This window comes from Chelonia mydas, chromosome 4, assembly GCF_015237465.2.
Source record: "Chelonia mydas isolate rCheMyd1 chromosome 4, rCheMyd1.pri.v2, whole genome shotgun sequence".
Taxonomy (NCBI): domain Eukaryota; kingdom Metazoa; phylum Chordata; order Testudines; family Cheloniidae; genus Chelonia; species Chelonia mydas.
In genome coordinates, this window is record NC_057852.1 from 95,785,772 (window position 1) to 95,805,099 (window position 19,328).

Here is a 19,328-nt window from a genome sequence, read left to right on the forward strand (position 1 = left end):
CCATGTTTATCCAATTCTTACTAGGTCAATTCCAAAAAACCAACACCCTTTAATGGGCAAATAACCCTAATCTCACAGGCTATTGGGTCTCTCTGACTCTTGCATGGTGGGGAAGCGAGAGCTACAATGCAGAGAATGCACACACTCCTTAACACAGTTTCGTTCTGCAGCCCTTGTACAGGGCCACAAAATCTGTTGTTATACAGACCATTCTATTTTCCTCACCTATTTTGGCAGATGAGGAGTATTAAGGCTACCATGTATCTTTGGGGCTAAAGTCATAACTTCAAAGCTACATCTTGGGGGAAGGGAATAGGATTTCCTCCCTAAATCTTCCCTTCATGCAGAGTAAAACAGTGCACAGCTCAGTAAGAAGGCTGTGCACAGCTTCCCAGAATATGAGTTTATGTAACCAGACTAGAGAGAAAGTGATTTACATATTTGACTACGATAGATTCTCTTTTCATAAAAAGATTCAACTACAAGTTGGGTTAACTCGAATCCAGTTAAAAGAAAATGACCCATCATACAAACTTTAAAGTCTGCAAGTGGTCCCACTGGCTTCAATGCAACCACTGGAGTGAGTAAGAGTGTGAATGACTTAAGCCCTCAAGTTTTCAGAACAGGAAGGCCAATCCATATGATCCTTCAGTAGCATTATTAGAGATGTTTCAAGCTATAATCTCACCAATAACAGGGGTTTGAAAAAAGGCATTCAAATATCTCCTAATTTCAAATACCTTCAAATCAATATACTTGAAATCAGATTAGAGAGTAATATACAACTGTGGAAGCTCACCACAGTAAAAGCTTCCTCCAAAAGATCTGCAAAGGGGCAGAGATTTTCATTAAAATATACTGCTAGAAAATCACTCAGATTCATCAGTTCTGACAGATTTTAATGCAAGCTTTTTTAAAGCAATATGAAATGTAATTGAATGCCATCAAAGAGACAAACAGCATTATTGCAGGAATGGGTTGAAAAGCAGATGTATGTATAATCTTGGGGGCACCACTCTGCATAAACTGAAGCTTATGTAGTGCTTTCATTAAGGCTACGATTATGTCACAGAGGTGGCAGAAGTCATGGAATCCCCGACTTCTGTGACACTGGGGGCCCCCACAGCTGACCAGCCGCCGTGTAATGTGAAAAACTGCTGACTGAATGTGCTACTTAGGGTGTACTGAGCATGCTCAGTAACATCTGCTGAAGCCAGTAGTGGGGGATTCCTGTAGCAGCCCAGGCGACCCCCATAACTGACCGGCCGCCAGCGGGGACCTTTGAGTAACCCAGCTGCCACCGCTGGTAGGGTCCCCCTTGCAGCTGCTTTGCCGTCACAAGCAGCCGGTCCCCACCCCCGCTGCAGGCAGAAGGATCCCAGAGCTGCTCAGCGGCCACTAGAAGGGGCCCCCCCACAGCTACCACTGGCGGTGGCAGAGGGACCCCCCCCACACTTGACCAGCCACCACTGTCAGCAAGGACCCCTGAGCTGCCCAGCCACTGCCGCCAGCAACAGAGGAACCCTGGAGCTGCTCAGTGGCTGCTGGAAAGGATCCCCCACAACTCCGGCCCCAACTCTGCAGAGCAATGGGAACCCTGCAGCTCCCAGCTGCTGCTGGCAGGGGAGGGCCAGGTTGCTGGACCCTCCTCCCTCCCCATTTTGTCAGGAATGTTTTTAGTAAAAGTCAGGGACAGGTCACAACTTGTGTGATTTTTTTGTGTCTTGCCTGTGATCTGTCCCTGACTTTTACTACAAATATCCACGACCAAATCGTAGCCTTAGTTATCATATACCAATCATATATCATACAATAGTGTAGTTTATAAATGACTAATCAGTGGATTAAAAAATTTAAAATGGATGATGTCAAAAGTGAAATTTTCTTTTCTTATCAACTGATTTTGTAGAGTTGGAAGACGGGGAGAGTCCCATAATCCAAATGAAAAAGGTGCATACATTTAAAGCAATTAACAAAGGGAGTCAAAAGGTATGGTCATACCAAGCATACAAAACAGGAGGATATTGTCTCAAATTGAGTCAGCCTCAATTTAAGATGGAGTTTTTTTACCTGTTAAAGAAGTCAGACCCATGCAAGTAGCAGCTAACGTCACACCCAAAACTGCTGCAGCATCCTCCAACAACACCACATTTGTACTGGGATCACGACTCTGTCTGACTGAATATTTAACAAAAAATTACACGAATGCGGAAGTCTTAGCTTTGTTACATCATTCACAGTGTTTTGTAAACAGTTCTAATTCTAATATAAAAAATATATTTACACGTATGTAAAAACCTATACTTTACAGCTAAACTCTTCCATAAGTGTTCACAAATACATATAATACAGTGTACACCAATTAAGGAAGCTTGTCCAGAAGATGTGTAAAACTAATGGGAAATGTATTTTGCAAAACGCAACAACATTAGTACTCAAGTGTGTAAGTAGTATTAAATAAGGCAATAAGTATATTTTACAAACTGGGTGAAAACCTGTTACTAGCATTCATAATCATATGACTCATGTAAAACAAGAGAAACAGGTAATTATACTGTTCTTATTTGTATGCAAATTCAAGTAATAAATCCTATTTTAAATAACGACACATGCCATACTGATATGAAGAGACATACCATATTGATAAAATGACAGACCCTTGGCCTGGGCACTCCTTCGAACTTCATTTATAGCAACAAGAAGTGTAGCTGAAACAAAAGTAATACTGTTGCTGAAAATGGTTAGAGGCAAAGTGACCAACTTTCTACTATAGGAAGTGGGGGAGAAACTCTTGCTCATATCATAGCAAACTAATTATGGTGCTCCTACCAACCATACCAGCAACAAAATTTCTTTGGTAAATCAGACCCATGAAGTACAGGGATAAACAAGTTTTACACATACAGAGTACAGTACAATAATTTCTTCCTAGAAATACAATGAAAATTGTAATATTCTGAATTTAAAAATTATTTTTTCATGTTTCAAATGTGAGAATTCAAGAATTCTAATCTTGTATTTACACAGCACATAATATCCCAAAACAATAGTTCTATTAAGCAAATCAATATAATATTACAAGTGATTGTCACCAGGAAAGTTTTCTGGCCATCAGTATTGTGAGCAGTGGCAATTCATAAAGAGAAGCCCTACCCATACACTTTTCTCTACACACAAGCCAACCCACTGATGAATACTACTGTCACATAACAGCAAACGGCTTGCTTTTTCAGATTGTGCACCAGACATTCTTATATGTATTTTTCACATCCTATAAGATGACTATAGACCTAGAATATACATACACACACACAGACACACACCACATTATATTAGTTTCCTTCCTTTGCCTGAAGCAGAAGATTAAATAGAACACAAGTAAATTAAAAGCAATGAAAAAGTTTTCCAGGATGTCAAACATCAATGCAATTGTGAACAACAGAGCTCAAAACTTTGCAGTTCTGTAAGCAAAAACTTAATAAATTATCACCACAGACTGCTGAGCCTGCATTATCAGCTTATGAATAAAGCAACACAAATATTTCATGACACTGCATACCTCCTTCAGACACCAGTGATCCTGCTAAGATACAATAAGCCTGTAAGTATAAAAAAAAACTAGTATTTTATTATTTTGAATGTATATAGTTTCACATTTATATAGAAGCTTTCATCCCAAAATCTCCAAAAGAACTTTACATACAAGAATCACTTTACCCACAACTGCAATGCTGCATCTCTAGGTGGCAAACAGAAGACTGAACAACCAACCAGATTATAAGGCACTACCCAGTATAAGGAGAGAGAGGGAAATTTTTGGCTAAGGACACCAGGACAACCCCATATTCTTAAAAAATGGACTAAAGTATCAGTGTCAATACAAAGCAGAGAGGAAATTGGTTTAAATAACCTCACGCATATACACTGAGTTCCACTGAACATACTACCTCAGATGGCTTGGTTAACCTGCTAGGATTCAAACTTCTTGTTTCAGGGTGTCGAGGTATTTCAGATACTGAGGTTTCATTACATTAAACCATCCCTACCACCCATAGTTTTAAAATCCAATAGAAAAAAATTGACTTACCCAAAGAAGAGATTCCATGGGCTGAGGATGAAGTAAGCCTATGATTCCATGATACCAGGAAAGTCCGGCACCCATCATGAAAATGCCAACCCCACTAATTAGGGAGGCAATATAGCGCATATTTGTGAAGCCATACCTGGGTGAAAACAAAAAGTGGTTTAGGAAAAGATGCCTGCCACTTTAAAAATATATTCAGATGCTTGATGATAAAGGATAAACTAGAGCTCCTGATAGTTAAGTAAAATATAGTTGCTAAAATCTAATCTAATCCAAGAAAATACTGATGGAAAAGGACATCCAGTTTCTTTAAAATATATATAAAACAATGTAAATGTTATTTAATTTCAATATTTTTCTAATCCTTTCTCCACACAGGCTACTTAGATTTAGTTGTATTACTTTAATATTATGTACCATGGCTATATTAATGAAATTAATTTAATTTTTTTTAATTCATTCAGGTATTTAATGAATGGGCTAACATTTACACTGCCTTGCAATGCTGCTTCTAATTGAAATCTTCATGTGCAGTCAGTCTACAAATTTCATTTTCTTTAAATTAATACCATAAAACTTAATAGGTCAGCTGATTGCAAATCCCCAATGTTTGCAGGTTTAAATATTTTTGGTAAAATTAAAATGACATCGTAATAATACATCATTGTGTTAAATGCCACTCCTGCTTAGCAGCATTGCAAAAAGAGATGACGGTGCAGGTGAGGGGCATAATTTGAGGGAAAGGGGAAGACTGAGAAGGGAAGGGGATCCTGATTAAAAAAAGGATCTTATTCTGAGATGGCTGAATCTGGTAAACAAACATAAATCAGAAGCCTTAGCTGAAGCTACTTCAGATTCTTAGTTGAAGAAAATCTTGCCTGACTTTGTGAACCCAAACAAGGCACAACATTTTAACTACTATCCAGGAGGGTAACTAGATGGCCCTCGGAGGTGAAAATACCTAAAATTTAGGTTGGAACCACAGTATATCTGTAAGACTACTTTAAAATTTACAAAGTAGTAAGAACATAACCTTAAATCCCTTATTAGTATACAAATTAAAACTAGTGTGTTTATGCCAAGAACTTCTTGTTACCATCTCAACAAAGGGTTTCCTTCCTAAAAACAGTGTCTTTTGGGAAGGGGGAAAATGCAGTCTCATTACTACTGTATTGCCCAAATCCTGCCATCCAGGCAGGAAAAAAATCAGAACTATGAACAGAATACTGTATAGCTATCTACTGGAAAAGGTGATAGGGCCCATAAAAATGCATCTTCCTAATAGCAATGAAAATGAAATACAAGTTTCAAAGCTTACAATGTCAAAACAACATGCCAAGTCATGACCATTTAGAACTCTTGAAATTTGGTAGGAACCCACATTTTTCTTATTACTTCTACTGTAAAACTGGAAGTTATTCATTTCAGTTTAGAAAAAATGAAAACATTGGATATACATACGAGTACCACTATTTTACTTAAAATAATTCAAGTTGTCTGGATTAATATGGTGGAACAAAAAGGAAAAAAAAACTATGGTTCATCTCCTATTCAGAAACTACAACAGATCCTTTAAATAAAAAGAGGGTTGCACACAAGAAAGAAAAGATTTTAAGCCCATATATAATTATTGAACCGTAATTATTTATTCCACAAGATAAATTCAGTAAAGACAATGGCCTTACGGATGACTAGGGTCTGGTGTCCTTGCAGACTGACTGATGCCCAATGCTAGCAAAGCCTGCATAATGCAAAGGAAAAAAACATCTGTAGGAAGTCTTAAAAACTTTGAGACTAGTTCTAACTTTAAAGAATATGATTAAATAAAATTAGATCCAACTTGCTGATTTTTCATATTTAGCATTAGAAACAAAAACACATTAGCTCAAATTACAGTAATTTCACAAGAAACATCCACTCCCAGACAGGACAATGTCATCCAAAACTAACTCACATAAATCTGATTAGTTCTAGCTGCAAGAAGTTTAAAGCAACAATTTAAACAGAAGTTAAGAACATGTTTAATATAATAGTATAAATATTTTTGTAGCATTCTCCACTTGGGTGTAATCAGGAAACAAAGGCTGTTTAATCTAAAAAACAAAACAAAACACCAAAAAACAAAAACTGTCCGAACAGAAGTTTATGAATAAACTATAGCAATAAGTATACTCATCTCCATTATGTTTAAGGCAAACTGAAATTAAAATAGCCTACGTTTACATTTCAACTTCCTAGGTATACATTTAGTTGTAACAAGTCACCACACTGGAAAAAATAAAAATATACCGTCTGTGCCTAACCTGGAAAAAACGGATTATCTGAGTTGATACGTTTCTGATAGATCGTTTAGAATGGATTCAATCTGATGGTGCAGTCTTTTGTAAATCCAAGCCCTGAAACTGCAAAGATTTAGGCTTGTGCTTAACCTTAATCACATGAGTAGTCTTAGGCCTTGTCTACACTATGAGGGTAAGTCGACCTTACGCAACTCCAGCTACGTGAATAATTTAGGTCAATTTACTGCGGTGTCTATGCTATGCTGGGTTGACGCAAGACACTCTCCCGTCGATTTACCTTTCGCTTCTCGTTCCGGTGGAGTATTGGAGTCGACAGGAGAGCGATCTTCAGTCGATTTAGCAGGTCTTCACTAGCCCCACTAAATTGACCCCTGGTGCGTCGATCGCTGCAGCGTCGATCCCCAGTAAGTGTAGACATGCACTTAATCATATTAATGGGTGTTTAAGCACATGCTATATCTTTGCAGGATTAAAATCTCAGTGTGCTTTATCCATATATACAACTCACATATAAATACCTGAACAAAAAAGACATCTCCAATGGGATAAATATTTAACTTTTCTTGATAATTTCCCAATTAAAATGAGAAATGTTTTCGTGCATATATATTGGTAAAGAATACCCTTAAAAGGCAAACTGTCAAAGTTGTTTTGCCTTAAAATTGACCTACTTTGATAAAGTCATCTGTAAGGTCTTGTCTGTAAAGCTATTTCCATACATGTCTTTAAATATTAAACAGCAGAGCAGGTAGTATCATTCCCATTTTACAAATGGAGTACATGAAAGGCTGCACAAGGTCACTTCTGGCAGAACTGGAAATACAGCCTAGGGGGAAGATTCTATCCTGCACCTCTCCACAGTAATGCCACACACAAGGCACAACCTGAGCTGGTAGGGTGGCAAAGACACTTTTTGCATCACTAATTTTTGGCTGGTCTCAGAGCCAGTGTGGCCTTCAGAGTCAGTTAGAGAAGACCCTCGAGGCTGCTCTAATAATTTATGGCAACCTCAAATCATGGGTTATCCACGGACCTCTCTGCAGTATAGACCAAAATTGTCAGGGGGTTCCAGTCACTCCCCCCATAATACATGCTTATCTCTGAAATATCCTACAAGTGGGGCTGCAAGGGGGACAACGTAGAGGAAGCATATACACCAGCTCTATACTGCTTCTACACTAGAAGAATTCTCCCTGGAGCTACTCTGCCCCTTTTCTGGCCCCTACACATCAGTGGAATAGCATAAAAGGACCAGTTCTCTAATATGGCAGATCCAGCTCTCATTCACTTTGCCACACTGCCTTTCAGAACAAATGCACCAAATCTATGTGCTTAGCTGTGCTGTATGTAGCCACTATCCCATCCAGATCCAGTAACAGAATCTAAGACACCAGATTCCCAACACTCCTCTGCTATCTAGCAACTAGCTGGGTAAGAAAGGAAAATTTGTCACACCCCCTTCTGGTGACCGAGCCACATTGTGGATAACAGCCTTCTACTGCTATCAGTTACTCTTTTAGCTAGAGAGGTAGAGGTCTATATTCAAAAAGAACAGGAGTACTTGTGACACTGCGGATCTAAGCGTCTTGAATTCATAAATCCTGCTGATGACCCATGAAGGTGCTCAGTATTGTTCCACACAATACAATTTCTTTATTTCTGCTTCCTTTTAAAAAAGCCTAGCAAATTACATTTGAAATATTACATTAAAAAAGAATTAAGGTTGCAAAGTCAGACACTCAAAAGATAGAAAATGCCAGAATTATGGTTACCCAAGTATCCTTGATTTGGCCCCCCTTAATACGTATGCATTATGAGATAGCCTTCAATTACATTATCATATCCTATTTGTTCTACAGGACTAATATTCATTGTACAGGATGGACAATGAGTGAGGCAGAAGGTTGCCTCTCTTGTGTTTAAGGCATTAAACTCAGACTCTAGAGAGCCGGATTCTATTCCTGACTCTTCCTATGTGATGCTGGATAAGACTTTTATAACACATACTGACAAAGTGGCCAAATTAAGGTTGTATGGTATTTCTTAATTCTGGTATTTCCTAACTTTTGAGTGCTTAACGTTGTATCTTTAACATTCTTTTAACTTTTTTTTAAATGCAATTTTACTTTATTACTTACAAAACTAGGAGGAAGATGAACGTGAGACTTTCAGCAATAGATAGGCTGAACAGAACAAGTTTGAAGTAGGCTGGGCATGTGATAAAAATGGGAGAAGAATGACCAGAAAAGAAAGCACGGGAAGACAACGACAGCAACAAAGGACATGGAAGACTGACTATACTTCTCTGTCAAGAGAAGTATGAAGAGAAAAGAACTCGAACACCAAGACCTACAAACCCGTGCCAGAAGGAGTGGCAAAGAACTGTGGGCACCTCTAACCCCATATAAATGGGAAAAGGAGTTGAGAAGTGAAATGTGATGGGACTTAGACCAAAGGAAAAAAACAGGCTAAGATATGAGGAGGAAACATGATCTACTGTCTTCTTCTTTCCCTTTCCCCATTAGTCAGGGTCAGCAATGCTGACCTATAGAGCATGTGTAGGGTCCTACCAAATTCATGGCTGCGAAAAACATGCCACAGACTGTGAAATCTGATATCCCCTGTGAAATCTGGTACCCAGCCAGGGACTTCTACCCTGTGCAGGGCTTCAGCTGCTAGTCCAGACTGGGGATGGGAACGGATAAGACTTCCTCTCCCCCTGCAGGGGCTGCTCCCTGGGTGGGTCAGATGCACCTTTGGGAACTTTCCCTGGCTGCAGGAAGCTCCACGGCTCCAGCTATCACCCCACCCGCACACGTAGCGGCTGCGGCTCCAGCTGTCAGCCCCACACTGGGGCAAGAGACTGCCAGGAAAAACGGACATATGGTATAACCCACCCCCTCAATACCTTGCGACCCTCACTTTTGCGCTGCTGCTGACATGGCACGAACTTTAGAGCTAGGATCCGGCCAGTAGCCTTCCTTTCTGGCTGCCCAGCTCTGAAGACAGCACCCCTGCCAGAAGCAGGCAGAATTAAGGGTGGCAATCCCAAACTCCCCTACAATAGCTTTGCAATCCCCTAACCCTTACCGCCTTTCGGGTCAGGATCCCCATGGTTACAACATGAAATTTCTGATGTAAACATCTGAAAACATGAAACTGACTAACTTTAAAACCCCGGCTTTGAAATTGACCAAATTGGACCATGAATTTAGTAGGGCCCTAAGTATGTATGATTAGCAAAACACTTTTAAAACTGGCTGGCCAGGCCTGATTACTTCGGTTTGAAATCAGAGTTCTCCTTCTCCTAGATCAGTAGCTCTCCTCCTTTCCAGTCTACTGTACCTCTTTCATGAGTCTGATTTGTCTTGCATGCCCCCAATGTACACCTAAGTTAAAAACTACTTGCTTACAAATCAAACATAAAAATAGAAAAAAAGTGTCACAGCACACTATTACTTTAAAAATTGCTTTCTTTCTCACTTTTACCATATTATAAAATAAATCAACTGGAATATACATACTGTACTTATATTTCAGTGTATATAGAGCGTATAAACAAGTCACTGTCTGTATGAAATTTTAGTTTGTACTGACTTTGCTCATGCTTTTCATGAAGCCTGTTGTAAAACTAGGCAAATATCTAGATGAGTTGATGTACCCCCGGAAAACCTCCACGTACCCCCAGGAGTGGTTGAGAACCACTGTCCTAGGTGGACTGTCTGGCACAGCTGATGAGCCTCACCTGAGTGGACAGAGGCACAGAGAGGTGAAGCAACTTGCCCGTGGCCACCCAGCAGGTCAGTGGCAGAGCCAGGAATAGAACCCAGGTCTCCTGAGTCCTATCCTGTATCTTCTCCACTGAACCATACCACCTCACCTGATACATGGTCGATGATATGGGAAATTATTAATTTAGAAAGGAAGAACAATACTTCTACATATCTGCAATATAGACAAAAACTGAAACACCAACAGAAGTATTAGTCCAAACTTCACTAATCAGAAACAAGATAGCTACAGAATCTCCAGTTTCTCTCCATTTCCAAGGTTTTAGGTTAAAGTGTCAGTATGAATTCATTAATTAACAATTCTGCTATTAATTTACAAATTGTGTATCAAATTATGTACATCAAAACACAGGATAATATTAAGAGACAAGCGGGCTACAGCAATACAAGGAGAGACCATTAGGTTCTGAGTAAAAGAGCCAAGTAAAGTTAATGTTGTACTCAGAACTCACATTGTTCCTGGAAGGCTCACCAACTCAGGGCTGCTTGCTATGTGCCCCCATCATTCTCTGACAAGGTTATGCCTAAATCACCATGCAATTTGACAGAAACTATTTAGTTATCCTTTCTTCTTTAAATGAATTCACTTTGATATTGCAGCCAAAAAATATATTCACATATTACAAAAAATTGCATGCCCATACTATAAACAAATGTACCCTTATCATAGATTAGTCATAACAGCATTGTTATGGTCTCTAATATGAATGCCTTGCTTTGCAAGGCAGGAATTATTTAGCAATAAGTTAACTGACATTTGAAGGCATGCTCTCCCAGATGTGACAACAGTCTAGGTAAGTAAATTCTTAGACTGATCAGCCTTGACACTGTTAAAATGGCTGCCGAAATTGTTGAAATCCAAAGCTATTCTTACTGAAGTGTTACCTACTATTTTACTTTCAAATGAAAAACATGCAAAACCACAGAAATTAATATAAAAATGTCCACTACAAGTGTTAAAAGAGGCAAAACCACTGCAATATGCAACAGTTTAGAGCCAGTCTGTGGCAAATTCTAAAAATGGAAATGACAAATTAACAACATCAATGTAAACTAAAAGCCAGAGAGAACCTGAAGGCTCAATTTTTGGTCTCCAGCCTCTCTCTCCAACTTTGTGTTATTTTACACAACATGCTCCAACAAAGCTCAGAGCAGTATTCTGACACCCCAACTCACCTCACAAAACTAAACGCAATGTGCTACTTCCCCTGTACTTGTCATGTGCCCTGTAGTTTTTCATCCTAATCAACCGTCACCAAGAGACAGCCACTTGATTTCTGAATTGAGAGCAATGTTCCTATCTGCTACCAACACAACTGTTTCCAGGGTCTGCATTCCTCCATGGAAGTTAACTACAAATCACTTTAACTTAAACAAGGGCAATGGAAGCACTACTCACCTGGTTGCAAGTGTCTGCTAAAGAATGTATAGCTTCTGAAAACATGCTTGCAGAACCCGTGTAAACCCATGCGAGTAGTTTAAAGAAAAAATTCAACCCATTTCTAAGATTGGAGAGAGAAGAAAGCTGAATTAGCAATATCATATGAAAATTAACATTCAGTATTTTAAATCATCACAGTGAAATCAAAGACATTTTGTACAACCATATGTTACCATCAGCAAATAAGGAAACTAAATTTCACCAAAAGTCAATTTATCAGTGATTAGTACATATAGTGAATGTGTACACATCTTCTGCAATATTTACTAGATTAAAAACATTTTCAATTAAGTGGAGTATATAGGGATATACAGTTAGGATTTTTGGAAAACACGACTTTTAAAGTAGTTGCATATCATAAGCTATACTTTTGCAAGTTGCAATCTTTTGCCCTCACCTTCAAGACACTGCACAACTACTTCCCAATTTATAAATGTCGGATCTTTTAGTCCAGTGGTTTTCAAACTTTTTTTTCTGGCGACACAGTTGAAGAAAACTGTTTATGCCGATGACCCAACGGAGCTGGGGCAGAGGGGTTTGGGAGGGGCTCAGGGCTGGGGCAGAGGGTTGGGGTGCGGGAGTGAGGGCTGCAAGGTTGGGCCAGGGATGAGGGGTTTGGGGTGCAGGAGGGGCTCTGAGTTTAGGGGGCAGGCTCAGGGCTGGGGCAGGGGTTTGGGGCATGGACTTACCTCGGGCGGCTCCCAGTCAGCGGTGCTATGGGGGTGCTAAGGCAGGCTTCCTGACTCTCCTTGCACCGCGGACCGCGTTGCACCCCAGAAGCAGCCAGCAGCAGGTCCTTCTCCTAAGCGGAGACATGCAAGCAGCTCCACACGGCTCTCACCCACTGGCACCGTCCCCCCACCCCCGCTCCCATTGGCTGGGAGCCGGTGCTCAGGGTGGGGGCAACGCAGAGCCCCATGGCCCCCCCTGCCTAGGAGCCAGACCTGCTGCTGACTGCTTCCGGGGCGCAGCGTGGTGTCAGAACAGGTAGGGACTAGCCTGCCTTAGCCGGGCAGCACCACCGACCAGACTTTTAACGGCCCGGTCGGTGGTGCTGACCAGAGCTGCTGCAATGCAGTACCTTACATTCCACGATCCAGCAGTTTGAAAACCACTGTTTTAGTCCATCCTTGCCACCCTTAGCACAGTGGCACATGCCTCAGCAATCTCTTTTTCTTTCTTTCTTTCTCCCTCCCACTTATATTTGTGCGCCTTCTTGTATAAAGCCCTCCTTCAATCTCAGTGTGCCAGCTGTAACCTCACAGTCTCATTTCACTTAAGTTCCATCCAAGATACAACGGGGTGGTTGGGGGAGAAAGAATATTACATTAGGAAGAAAAAATTAAATGAACACCTCCCCTCTGAGTGTCCCAGGGTGCTTTGTCTTTCTAAAGATGCTTTCTAGATTACAAGCTCTCTCGGGCAAGCACCATGTTGATATTTGTGTCTTCTATGGACCAGAGTGCAGCAGTTAATAATGATAGTAGTATAATCGTTGGCAAGTGTATTTCTAAAATATAAGCTTCTTTCTAAAACATATTATTTAGTTCAACCACTAGCTGTTGGAGACACTGGGTGAAATTCTATGCTCTGTGTTATACAGTCATTCAGACTAAAGGGTCATAACAGTCCCTTCTAGTGTTACAACTTCTTAAATTACTGGTAATGAAAAACGTTCAAAATTGGAATGCTCAAAACGACACTGCCATATGGGCTTTTTAATCCTTTATAAACAAAAAAGTTAATGGAATGCTATAGTAGTTGTTTTTTTAACAAACAAAAACCAAAGCATTGATTATTATATTTCCTTCTGAAACCATAAATCTGCCTCTTGGACGTATACAGGATTGCGCATACTACTGAATATGATGCTAATTTTAAGGCCTTATCTAAGGAATTCCTAAGGTGCCTATCATCTTGTTATTTAAGCGCTAAATAAATTTTCTTCTATAGTGCTTTTTATTCAAAGATTTCAATATGCTTTACAAACATTAATTTAGTCTCAGCAGCCCACAGATTAAGGAAGTATTATTCCACATTTTACAGATGGGAAAACAGACAGATTAATAAATAACCCAGAGTCACAGAGGAAACCTGTAGCAACAGTGAAAAGAATTAAGTTCTCCTGGCTTCCAGTCCTATGTTTAATTACAAGGCTGTTCTTCCTATCCATAGTGCAACACAGTTTTAGCACTAATGAGCAATGCAAACAAATTGCTGTAGGAATCATGACCACATTTTCCTGACTTCTTGTAGCAATGTAATTTTTTGCATTTAAAGAAAAAAGGAGCTAATCTGTTTATCTAAAGATGTAGTAAAGCTGCAGGATTCCTGCCTTCTAAGATGACACAGGAGTCCCACCAGGATTGATGACATTTTACTGCACTACTCCAAATTCCAGGTTTGGAACGTCTGTGAGGACACAATACATTTGAGGACTATGCAAAAATCTGCATCCAAATTTGAGATGTCAGAGCCCAGCATAATGGCTAAACCTTTTCCTCAAATGTAAAATGCTCTGAGATCTACTTGTGAAAAGAGCTACATAAGATCTAGGTATTATTATTGTGCTGTCTGGGTTACAGACAGTAAACACAGAGCAGGGAGATTCAGAGAGCTACTTGTTAAAGATCTGCATGACAAAGCACAAGTAGACTAAGGAGCCACTGTAACCCTAAAAGCATCATTATGCCAGAAGGAAAGGAGCTCCCTGGTATCTAACTGTGAGTTTCAGCTGACCTGACCAATTCAGTGTACCCCAACTCACCACTGTTATAATCTGTATCTCAAAGATGGCATTAGAGATGTAAAATGTTAACCAGTAAGCCTGAGTCTTAATGGTTAAGGTGGGTTAACCAGTAACAGCTGCACCGGCCAGCAGGAGCAGCCCCAGCCGCTTAAACGGTTTACCGTTTAAATGAAATATTTTTAAATAAACGGTTAACTTTTTAAATGGTATTTACATCCCTAGATGTTATGTAATGTGTCACTGGAAAACTAAACTCATTTATCATACATACATCACACAAGAATATTAATGATCAACCCACAAAAGGATTACATGGATGTGTATGACTGAAATGCATTTAAACCATGCATGTCAGAGGGATTTGATCAACGGGTTTTTTCCAGCCAAAGGAATGTGGTTCCGGCTGCCTGAATGTGTCTCCCATGTAAATTGAGAAAGATGTGACCAAAGACAAAGAAAGGAACATTTGCACGCCAGGCAAACAAAGCCATCAGGAGGGCAAGAGGGGAAAATGTGATCATTTATAGAGCCCTGCGTAGATACAAAATTTGTATCCAGATCCAATCCGCAAACATGGTCCACGGATATCCGCAGATTTGCATGGCTGTAATCATTTAACAATCTCAAGGGGAAAGGAGGGGATGAAGACTGCACCCTCAGGAAGCCTTCCTATCTTTTGAAACAGGGACAATAAACTTTGAGAGAGAGACTTTTAAAGGTTTACTGGACTATAAAGACACGGGCAGAGAACCCTTAAGTTATCCTTCACCTGAGGAGACAAGCATCTTGGGTTCTGTGAGGATCCTGACTAAGAGCTAGTCAGCCATTGCTGGAAAAGGAAGACTGGTGAGGAAACTTCCTTAAACAAAGACTGTAGCTTGTTAAGTTATGTCTTAGGCAGTAGAAAGAGTGTTTTAACTTTTTTTGTTTGTAACCCTTTATCTTTATCGCTTATACTTGAACTCACTTAAAACATCTCTTTTGATAGAATAAATTTATTTTACTTTTTATCTAACCCAGCAGTTCTCAACCGGGGGTCCGTGGCCCCCTGGGGGTCCATGAGCCCTTTCAAGGGGGCTGTGAAGCCCTGCAGCTGAAGCCCTGATCCCTGGCACCCGCACGGGCCTGAAGCCGGGAGGCATGGGGTTGAAGCCCTGATCCCCAGCGCCCTCCGTGGGGCTGAAGCCGGGAGGCACGTGACTGAAGCCCAGAACCCCAAGTTGAGCCTATGGGCAGCGCTGGGGACATGGAGGGCATTGCCCCCCACCAAAACTGCAGCACAAGAACAAGGCAGTGCTGGGGGCAGCTCCACACCTCCTCCCCATCTCCTCTCCTAGGTCGGAGGCGGGAAGTGGGAGCTGGACAGTGCAGGGCAGCTGCTGCTCTGGCTGGTGCCATGGAACAGGCAGATGAGGCGTTCCCTCATCTCCTGCTGGTGCCCCAGATTGAAGTTGCTCCTCAGCTCCCAGCCCCTTTGCTCCCTCAGAGGCAGCTGGTACGAGCCCCCTGGGGTGGGGAGACCCAGCTCCATGGCTGGCAGACCCCTCTGGAAACAGGGACCGCAGTGGAGCCCTCCTAGCACATAGCTCCAGCTACCCCCTCCCTGCACACTGAGCTACCCCCCTGCCTGCACACAGCCCCAGCTACCCTTCTCCCTGCAACCTGAACTACACCCTGCCTGCATACAGCCCCTAGCCACCCCCTTCCCTGCTCCTATAGCCACCCCATGTGTACAAAGCCCAAGCTACCCCGTCCCTGCACCTTGAGCTACCCCATCTGCACACAGCCCCTAGCCATCCCCTCCCTGCACCCTGAGCTACCCCATGTGCACACAGTCCCAGCCACCCCGTCCCTACACCCTAAGCTGTTTTCAAACTTTTTGAGCTAAGCCCCCCTCCTGTGAGTTATAATTTTTGGTTGCACTCCCCCACCCCCACCCCAACCCAGACAGATTGGGTGGCCTGCTGAAGTGAGTCAGGGGGTGAAGGTGGCACTCCCTCCCTGGACTCCACTGTGTGGAGGTGGCTTGAGCCCCGCTGGCCCCTGCTCCCCCCGCCCAAAATAGAAGTCAAACTACAGCACCAGTTTTGGGTTGTGTTTGCCCTATTTCTCAGCAGTTCGTCCTGAATTTGGCATCTTCAGTTGTGACCCACTAAGGCATGGTTAAACTACTGTTTCTGTCTCTTTAAAGGAGCAGCAAACTCAGCTTCTGACTGTGTTCCAGGAGAGGGCTGGACACTGCAGGGAGACTGTTTGGGGGAAATTCAGACTGTGGGTATGTTGGGGTCACTCTGCAAACAGTAATTGGGTGGTGGAAGCCAGGGTGTAACCTGCATGCTTGTATGTTGGCTGTTGGTGTCTGGGCTGAGAGCCACAGCAGGATAGCATTTAGGGCACCCAGCGCTGAAGTATAGGCAGTGACACAACCCCTTACTGGTCTGGGTTGAACCCCAAAACGTCACAAACATCAAGAACTGTCTGGTGTTTGTATGGCTATCCAGATCTATGTGCACTTAACTAGAAAGCCACACAAACTATAAGAAAAACAAGGTACAACACCACTGGCTTTCACTTGTTCATGATTTGTTTCTCAGTCTTTTAAATCTCCATAAAGTACTATACCAAGTACATGGCAAACAATTTTAAATAATGCATCTGAACATTTTTAAATGAAAAATTGTGTTTTTCAGTGCAGTGATAATATGAAAATGGTACAACACAATTCCTTCAACCTTTCCAGTATAAACTTCTAGAATGAGAACACACATGATAAATTTCATCCCAATTGGTAAGATTTTAGAAAAGTTTAGTATAAACCACTGTAAACATTATTTTAGAAAGTGCCATCTCAAGCATAACAGTATTAGCCTGACAGTATAATACCCTCTACAAAGCCAGATAATGAAAAATGTATTTCCCTAATATTGTTCTTTTCTATTAGGCAAATATTGATTTTTTTCCCCATGTTTCTCAAACGGAGCTTGAAATACAGCTTTTGTTTGCTGTGGTTTTGCACAGATATAATCAGCTGTTAGAGGTCTAGGAATGTAGTTGCACTGCGTTCTCTCAGCTGGTTCTCCCACAAAGTAAAATATTACATTGGGGCAGAGCAATCTCTGTAAGGAATGCAACACATCAGTCCATTTGGGGGTGAGGGGCAGAGATTGCTCTTGTCCAGTAAGACACAGGGCTTGCCCCCAAATACAGTAACTCCTCACTTAACGTTGTAGTTATGTTCCTGAAAAAATGCGATTTTAAGTGAAACGATGTTAAGTGAATCCAATTTCCCCATAAGAATGAATGTAAATGGCGGCGGGGGGTTGCTGGACCATATTAAAGAAGTTCTGTATTAAAATCAGAAATGAGTTTGATTCCCCATAGTTTAAATTCCAGGGTATTACTAATTAAGAGATCTCTTGGTTTTTGGTACTGTTTCTCTCCCTCTATGCGTGAAACTTGCAAGCTGCTAATTGCGTTAGTACATTCTAAGACAGAGTCTGTTCTGAAAGCAATTCACATAGAGAGAGACTCAAAGCAATACTCTGTAACAACAGAAACAGCACCCAGAGACTCCCCACCCTTTTGTTGTATTAACAATTGTGATTAAAATAGAGATAGAGGATGTATGTGGATGGATGCTTGGTGTGGATAATAACTGAATGATCAGGGAGGTGCCAGCCTAAGAATCCAGTGTCCATCGGCTGAAGAAGGCGTCAAGTGGAAATAACCAGAGGACCCCTGGAGGGTAGACTGGAATCCACCCAACAGTCTCAAGAATGGGAGAACCAAAGAACAAGATAACATCTGGCAGCAAGGAGCCGTCAGGAATGTGACATCTGCTGATTGATTCAGCAACAGCATGATGAAGCAATTCCCATAGACTGGCATAAGAAGAAATTCCTATAAAAATGGACTCTAGAAAGTGAGAACTTTGGGGTCTGATTCTGCAAACCAACTTCCAGGAGCATCAGATGAGCATCTGACAAGGCCCTGCTCCCTCCTTATGTCCAGGCCACCTGGCCAGTGGCTTGGCATGAGCAACTCTAAGGCTGGTAACTATGATAACAACCTTGCAGAACCTGTGTGTGTGTGTGCGCATGTGTGTGTTTGTATGAATGAATGTGTGAATAAATATGAGATTGAATGGAATGTTATAGCTATAACTAACTGCTTACTATGATTCTTTCTGTATTCATAATAAATGTGGTATTTTGCCTTTTCCTCTTTAATAAGATCCTGCTGGTTTTTATTTTATTGGTATAACAGGGTTAGGTTCCAGGGAAATTTTTTTTTGCTAGATAGTACAGTACTATAGCTGGGAGGTGCCCCCACCTTACCCCACGCAGGCACAGCCCACTGGCACTGGAGACAATGAGGCACGCAAGGAGGCTGAAGGTGCTGTAGGCTAGGAGAAGCATGTTGCACAGCAGCAGCTTCCCCTACTCTGCAAGCACGGGGCAAGGGGGGGGGGGCCTCAACCCTCGGCCCGCCTACTCCACCCCTTCCCCCAAACCCCCACACTTAACCTGCCTCTTCTTCCCCCCACCTTTACTCCGCACGCAGAGTCCTCGCTCCTCCCGCCTCCCTCCCCTGCCTCCTGCCCGCAGCAATCAGCTGGCTTGTGGCACTCAGGAGGGAGGGGGAAGGAGCGAGGACATGGCACGCAGGCTCCTCCTCCATCCCCTGCCTCCTGAACGCTGCAAGCCAGCTGATTACCACGGGCAGGAGACAGGGGAAGCTGCACGCTGCGTCCGCCCTCCTGCCCAAGGCAATCAGCTAGCTTGCGATGTTCAGGGGGCACGAGGAAGAAGTGAGGACGCGGCGTGCAGCCTCTCCCCTCCCTCCCGTGGCAATCAGCTGCTTTGCGGCATTCAAGAGGCAGGGGAGAGGAGGGGAGCCTGCACGCCGTGTCCTCGCTCCTCCCTCCTGAATGCCTCAAGACAGCTGATTGCCGCGGGAGAGC

General features: G+C 42.1%; 1 protein-coding gene across 2 annotated transcripts in view; it reads right to left on the reverse strand.

Annotated features, from left to right (window-relative positions):
- The window catches only part of SLC30A9 (solute carrier family 30 member 9), a 70,718-nt gene that overhangs the window by 20,738 nt on the left and 30,652 nt on the right, over positions 1 to 19,328 (reverse strand). For both annotated transcript variants that reach the window (XR_006290128.1, XM_037897868.2), the window contains exons 9-14: positions 11,575 to 11,677; positions 5,770 to 5,825; positions 4,088 to 4,223; positions 3,560 to 3,599; positions 2,637 to 2,708; positions 2,071 to 2,178 (exon numbers count right to left, since the gene is read on the reverse strand). Coding sequence is in view for 1 of the 2 variants with exons in the window: in XM_037897868.2 (XP_037753796.1) it covers positions 2,071 to 2,178; positions 2,637 to 2,708; positions 3,560 to 3,599; positions 4,088 to 4,223; positions 5,770 to 5,825; positions 11,575 to 11,677 (515 nt within the window). In the remaining variant the exon portion in view is untranslated. The remainder of the gene's footprint in view (positions 1 to 2,070; positions 2,179 to 2,636; positions 2,709 to 3,559; positions 3,600 to 4,087; positions 4,224 to 5,769; positions 5,826 to 11,574; positions 11,678 to 19,328) is intronic.